General features: G+C 26.6%; 1 protein-coding gene across 1 annotated transcript; it reads left to right on the top strand.

Moving 5' to 3' along the window:
- The first annotated feature begins 5184 nt into the window (after positions 1-5184).
- Positions 5185-7271, top strand: LOC131622911 (two-component response regulator ARR9-like). The gene is made up of 5 exons (XM_058893921.1): positions 5185-5588; positions 5691-5803; positions 5958-6035; positions 6441-6511; positions 6669-7271. The coding sequence occupies exons 1-5, from the start codon at positions 5486-5488 to the stop codon at positions 7027-7029; spliced, it is 726 nt and encodes a 241-aa protein (XP_058749904.1). The 5' UTR covers positions 5185-5485; the 3' UTR covers positions 7030-7271.
- Positions 7272-7649: the final 378 nt, after the last annotated feature.

Below are 7649 nucleotides of genomic sequence, written 5' to 3' on the forward strand. Positions count from 1 at the left end.
CCCCAATTCACATTATCGTAAGCTTTATCGAAATCGATTTTGAAAAGAAGACAACTTCTACCCTCCTTATTCACAAAATCCACCACTTCGTTCGCCCCCAACAGACCATCCAACATTTGTCTACCCGACACAAAAGTCTTTTGACAATTCGATACAATATAATGAAGGACTTTTTTCAAACTAGTCGCCAAGCGTTTAGAAAGAGATTTGTGCATACACCTAACAAGGCAAACCAGCCTATAATCGTCCAATCCTAAAGGATTATAAACCTTAGAGATTAACGTCAAAAACGAGGAGGCGACCGCTTTACATAAAACAACCCCTACTTGAAACTCTTAAAAAAAAGTGAAAGATGTCTTCTTTCAAAAAGTGTCAACCCCTACTTGAAAATCTTTAAAAAAGTGAAAGATGTCTTCTTTTAAAAGTGCCAACCATTCCTGTTAAACATAAAGGTATATTCGTCGGGCCCCGAACTTTTAGAACCCTCGCACCCCCAAACCGTCTCCTTAATATCATCCTCTGTGAAAGGGGCCTTAAGATAAGAAACCTCAGAGCGATTCAAACTACTAAAACCAATTCCCTCTAGAATCGGCCTACTCGAATCCACCTCTAAGAAATTGGTGGAAAAATGGAGCAAAACCTATTCCTTTACCTCTATAACTGATTCTAAAACACCTCTACCCGAGATAATAGATCCAATAAAATTACGATGTTTCCTCCCTTTGATGACCCGATGAAAGAACTTACTATTGTTGTCTCCATCATTAAGCCACTTAATTCTAGTTTCTGAATAAGCATGTTCTCTTTATTCATTAAATTAAACCAAAACTTAGTTGAAACTTTTCTCCTCTTCTCAAGAACTTCTTCCCTATAAGTATTTCCCTCTATCCCTACTTAATCATCATTGTGATTCAACTCCCTAACTCCTTTCTCCACTTCCAAACCAATCCTCCCTAATACTTCTCGATTCCACCATCTTAATCTATCTTTAAGTAATCACAACTTTTCTTTTAGAACAAAATCACCTCTCCCTTCAACCACCAAATCGCCCCACTCCTTTTCCACAGAAGAAATGAAATTTTTGTTGTTGAACCATTCTAACGACAACATTTATTTGTATTTAGATATATGCATTAATGTAAAAAAATTATTAATATTTATAAATTAATAATTTTAAAAAATGTAAAATAGTTTTTTCATTAAAATAACTGTATTATTTAAATATAATATAATATATAATATTAATTATTACATGGTGGGTACATCAATAAATTTATATCTTATTTATATCCTATCATTTTATTATTATCTATCTCTTATTTCTATTTTATTATGATCATTAAATAAAATTATAAGAGAGAGAATTTAAATTCACTTGAAAATTTGTAAAATTATCGTTGATATCATTTTAATTAATAATATATTTTTTGTTGATAACATAAATCATTTCCAATATTTTTCGTATAAAATAAATACACAATAGCTAGGGGCCATTCTTCGAGAGTCAAATAGATCAATGATGAATCTTCCATATATATTCAAGTTGAATATAATCAAAAATTGGTATGAACATTTGACATTTAAATTGAAAAATTGCCATGAATTAGGAAAAGTAAAACAAAATTTGCATAATTGATGCGAGAAAAATAAAAAGAAAGAAAAGACACTAGAAGACTTTGGTAAATTGGACCACTAATTAGTGCATTTTCACCTTTTCATTTTCTCACATATTTTCTCACTTGAGTTTGATTCTCACTATCAAAAATAGTAAAATAGATTTCATATTTATACTCTCTTTTATACTAGTGTATAACAAACAGTTGTCAACTATTTTTAAAAGGAAATTACTCTTGGACCTCAAAATTTTAATGTCAAATATAGTATTTTTGAAACTTATAAGAATGTACAAAAATAGAGAAACATATTTGATATTAGATACAATTTTTGTATTTTAATTTGTATATCATAAATGTTTCTAAAGTGTGTGTTAAATATATTTCTACTCAATTCAAACAATGAGTTGTGGAAGGTCATTGAGTCCTTTGACTGTGGTAGACCAAAGTTACATCATGCAATTTGCTATGTTCCACTAACTTTCAACAATAATAATTAAATTCATTTCAATAAGAAAAACAATAATAATTTAATTTAATTTCTAAAATATTTTTTATCTTTATTTTTTAACATGAATTAATTGAGTTAAATAAATATAAACTATTGATCTAGAGTACAATTTATGGCGATAATTTTTATTTATATTAATGTATTAATATAAATTAACTATTAATATTTATATATTAATTTTTTAATACAAATAAAACTTTATCAATATAATAAATTAATCAGTAGATAAAAGTTTAAAATTTAATTCAGTCCTTAATATTTTTTATATTACTAACTAAATCAATTATAAATTATCCACAAACCGAAGATGAAATCTCTAGAAGCAAGAGTTAAGCAAACAAACGAGAGAAACATATATTCTTTCGCTTTTGCTCAAAGTAAACAACCTTATTCCCCGATGATTCATCTAGACTAATTTGCTAGTTGTCTGCATAGCACATCGCGTCCTCTCATATACGATTTGAAGCACTCTCAGTAAATAAAAGAAATAGTGCGTCATTCGATTCTCATTATTTATATTCATTTCCACGCCCACATCACTTGAATTTTTTTATTGACTTGAATGTAAGAGTATTAATCTTGCATTTTTTTTACGATTTATCTCACCGTTTTATCAACAATTCTAGTTCAAGATCGAAACTAAATTGTTAGATATTACAACTATGTCAAGACATATTTATTAATTATTTACTATTTTTTTATTAAACAAAATTTTCTTATATTTATAAAGTTTAATAATTAAACTGAAAAAAGATGATAATTTAAAATCTAAATTGATGATTTTTTTTCCAATATTTAAATAATTAAAAGAGAGTCAAAACGTAAAAATAAATTGTGACATCAAAAAAGGTTTACATGTTTTTTATATTTATTTTTTCCAATATTTATATTTATTACTGCTCTACATATTTTTATATAGAAAAATAGTATTAATGATATAAATAATTTTGATTAAAAAATAGTATACGGGAAAACAGTCTACTATCGATCTAAATATTTTTATATATGAAAATTTACTATTTATTCAGATATTATTGTAAACGATACCCAAACAAAAATAATATTTGTATACGGGATAAAATCTATTATTGGTCTACATAGTTTTATATACGAAAAATAATTTTTATGATCCAAATAATTTTGATTAAAGAATAGTTTATGGGAAAAAATTATATTATCAATCTAAATATTTTTACATACGAAATTTTGCTATTGATTCGTATATTTTTGTAAATGATACATAAGCAAAAATAATATTTGTATACGAGATAAAATCTATTATTGATTTACATAGTTTTATATAATAAAAATGATATTTATGACCCAAATAATTTTAATTAAAAAATAGTATACGAGAAAAAAATCTATTATCAATGTAAATATTTTTATATATGAAAATTTACTATTTATTCAGATATTATTGTAAACGATACCTAAACAAAAATAATATTTTTATACAGGATAAAATCTATTATTGGTCTACATAGTTTTATATACGAAAAATAATATTTATGATCCAAATAATTTTGATTAAAGAATAGTTTATGGGAAAAAAATTCTATTATCAATCTAAATATTTTTACATACGAAATTTTGCTATTGATTCAGATATTTTTGTAAATGATACATAAACAAAAATAATATTTGTATACGGGATAAAATCTATTATTGATCTACATAGTTTTATATACGAAAAATGATATTTATGACCCAAATAATTTTGATTAAAAAATAGTATACGAGAAAACAATCTATTATCAATATTTTTATATATGAAAATTTACTATTTATTCATGTATTATTGTAAACGATACCTAAACAAAAATAATATTTGTATACAGGATAAAATCTATTATTGGTCTACATAGTTTTATATACGAAAAATAATATTTATGATCCAAATAATTTTGATTAAAGAATAGTTTATGGGAAAAAAATTCTATTATCAATCTAAATATTTTTACATACGAAATTTTGTTATTGATTCAGATATTTTTGTAAATTATACATCAACAAAAATAATATTTGTATACGGGTTAACATCTATTATTGATCTACATAGTTTTATATAGGAAAATTGATATTTATGACCCAAATAATTTTGATTAAAAAATAGTATACCAGAAAACAATCTATTATCAATGTAAATATTTTTATATACAATAAAATCTATTATTGATCTAGATATTTTTTTCTTTTTTACCTTTCTATTTAAAATAAATATATTATGTAAACAAATGCGCGTAATAGACCAGAACCCGTGCGTATGCACGGGTTTGTTACTAGTTAAAAGAATTATAGACAAGTCAATAAATCATTACTTGTTTGAAAGAAGAAAAACAAGAGTTATTCAAGCACACAATAAATAACAAACACAAAATTTCAAAAATCAATGTTAAGAAGACTTTTCTTTCCCTTTTTCAAAAGAATCAAAGATGATAAATAGACATGATGAAGTCGACCATAAGTTAAAAGAGCATGACCCCCCATAAGGTTAGTGGAAAAAATAAGTGGATATATGAATTTTGATGGCATGGAATATGCATGAATGATGAGAACATACATGTATGGTTGGTCATGGGTTATGGGCATGGGAAGCAAATCTCAAAAGAGAATCAAAAGAAATTGGCCTCTCTTTGACACCACTCTTCCCCACCTGCCTAAGATATGGTAAGCTCCACATGATTTCACACCTAAGGCCACATTGCTTACATCACCTGTATCTCTTCAAACGATTTTGTTGGACCCCACTTACACCCTTTCACTTTCTCTCTCTTCCACTTTTGCTTTATATTATGTTTTATAAATCAATTATCTTCTACACGCGATTGCAGAGATTAATTCTTCGAGTCGAAAAAAATTATAATAAATAATAAAGTTTTTCTTAAAGAGAATTTAACATTGGTGCAAACTCAAAATATTTAATTAATTTAAAAGAGATTTCTTACTATCTGATTTGATTGTTAGTTGAATTCTTATTTTTGGTTTCACCTAAACTTTCTAATTTTTTCACCCTAACATTTAGACTTTATATATATAAATAATGGTCACCACTCACTACTCTCAACATCCTATAAAAATATTCACTTGATTATTTTATTCATTCATATTCATATTATATATGTTATAATTATTTTGCATTGCTTGCCATGTAATTCAAGATCAATTTACAAAATTTTCAAGATTTTGGATGAAATCTGGTCGGATCTTGCTTTGTGGGATGTGGATTTTGGTGGGTCTTATTTCTCTACAAAGCTCATCTTTCAATCTCACCTTCCTCTCATAAACAAACACATAAACAATCCATCTTACTTTCATTTCATTACCTTTTTCTTCCATTTCAATCCATTTATCTTCCAAAATGGGTATGGCTGCAGAATCACAGTTTCATGTCTTGGCTGTTGATGATAGTATCATAGATAGAAAACTCATTGAAAGACTCCTCAAAACCTCTTCTTATCAAGGTAATCAATCTCAAAAACCAAACATAAACCAACCAAGTACTATGTAACATGTTAACATGTTGATGTTGTTATTAATGAAGTTTCTCTTTTTTTGAATGACAGTTACTACAGTTGATTCTGGTAGCAAGGCTTTAGAGTTCTTGGGCCTGTGTGAAAATGACCAGAATCATCATACCAGCACAAATACACCGTCTGTCTTTCCTAATAATCATCAGGTATGTTTTTGTTGTTCATCTCAAAAAATGTATGAAAAAATGTTTTTATTTTTTAAAAGAAAATTAATCACCTTGTTGTTTTAACTTTTTCAACCATATATATTAGTTTGTTTTTTTGGTATTCTAAAATTTCTTGGATTTTTGTTTCTTATAGGAAGTGGAAGTTAATCTTGTTATAACAGATTACTGTATGCCCGGCATGACAGGCTATGATTTGCTTAAGAAAATCAAGGTAATACTTGAATTTATTTATAATAATTCTTCGATCCAAGAACGAATGCATAATAAAACTATGCTTTCATTCTAATTCAATAATTATCAGTTGTTGAAACACAACGTATAATTACTGAGAGTTAGAATGAATGCAAAAAAAATTGTGAATTTAGGCTAGTTTTATTATTGCTTTTAGAACATTTTTGTTGTGAATGCTTTTTCAGTTTTCCACCCAAAACAAATCAGGTTGAATAAGTCATCAAAAGATTGTGTTTTTCAAAAAGGATCTATTTTTAGTAAATAGTGACTAGATTTGATTTGGGTGAAGAAACTGTTTCAGAATATTTGAAAAATTCTGTTCAACATTTATTCCACCTGAAACCAAACACTTACAAATTTTATTGGATTCTTTCTGCTATTTCAGGAATCATCATCATTGAGAAACATACCAGTGGTTATTATGTCATCTGAAAATGTGCCTTCAAGAATTAATAGGTAACAAAAACTTATTTTTTTTTTTCCATAACTTAAATTCAGATGAATTTGTCCCGTTAAGTCAGCTCAGTTTGTAATATTCTGAGACACCAGACTCAAGAAGCGCGTATTCGAATCTGCGACATCTTAATTAATATGTCAAAAATTATTGTAACAGATGTTTGGAGGAAGGAGCAGAAGAATTTTTCTTGAAACCTGTAAGGCTATCAGATTTGAGTAGACTTAAACCTCACATGAAGAAAAACAAAGTGAAAGATCCAAGAAATGAAACAGAAGAAAAGATTGAAAATTCAGAAATTCTACTTCCACAACAAGAAGCACCAAAATCTCAATATTCACATTCAGAATCAGAATCAGAAACACAGTTACAAGCACATTCAACTATTGATCAACAGCAACAACCACTACAACAAAACAACAATAATAACAAGAGAAAGAGTATGGAACAACAACAAGGACTTTCATCTGAAACTGATAGAACAAGACAAAGATACAGTGGTATAGCTACTGTTGTATGATGATAAATCATGTGGAAAATAATTTTTCTTGAATTTCAAAGTGTAATTTTTATTTAACTTTTTTTTTAAAATTAAATATTAACTTGGTTAGTGTAGAGCTGTTCCATGTAAACATTTTATGAAAATATTCTCTTCCAATTTTGTTTCATATGAAAATGAAAAGAAAAAAAAAATTGAATGTGTAAGATATAAGTTAGATAAAAACATGGTTGTTATTAATGTGAGAATCTAATTATGGTACTATAAGTTTACTTTTTTAATAGAAAATGGACTCTGTTTAAATAAAATAAAAAAACAGAAAATGAGTTTTGATTATATTATATGTTTTGAATTATTTTAGTCTGTTTATGTAACTTTGGTTTGAATTAGAAGTATCACTTCTTTTGGTTTTTAATTCTTATTTTTCTATGAGAAAATCAAAATATTCAACTTTCCATGTTATACTCTTTCCATTACTTTAGTTGCAATTTATATATATTTATTTTGAATGTTATTCACACCCTCTAATTAAATTAAAGGGTCAAAATGCCTCAATCAAATAAGTCTTCAAAGTATCTGGACTAAACTTAACCAACAAGCCCTATATTCTTTTTTATTTTTTAAAATAATTTTAAATTTTC

The sequence above is a fragment of the Vicia villosa genome, unplaced genomic scaffold, assembly GCF_029867415.1.
Source record: "Vicia villosa cultivar HV-30 ecotype Madison, WI unplaced genomic scaffold, Vvil1.0 ctg.000045F_1_1_1, whole genome shotgun sequence".
NCBI classification, from domain to species: Eukaryota; Viridiplantae; Streptophyta; class Magnoliopsida; order Fabales; family Fabaceae; genus Vicia; species Vicia villosa.

What these genes read in the sequence shown, in the direction of transcription:
- LOC131622911 (XM_058893921.1), top strand. Translation starts at nt 5,486, where the DNA reads ATGGGTATGGCTGCAGAATCACAGTTTCATGTCTTGGCTGTTGATGAT. An exon ending in CAAAACCTCTTCTTATCAAG is followed by an intron (nt 5,589 to 5,690) that starts GTAATCAATCTC and finishes TTTGAATGACAG; the next exon opens with TTACTACAGTTGATTCTGGT. An exon ending in TCTTTCCTAATAATCATCAG is followed by an intron (nt 5,804 to 5,957) that starts GTATGTTTTTGT and finishes TGTTTCTTATAG; the next exon opens with GAAGTGGAAGTTAATCTTGT.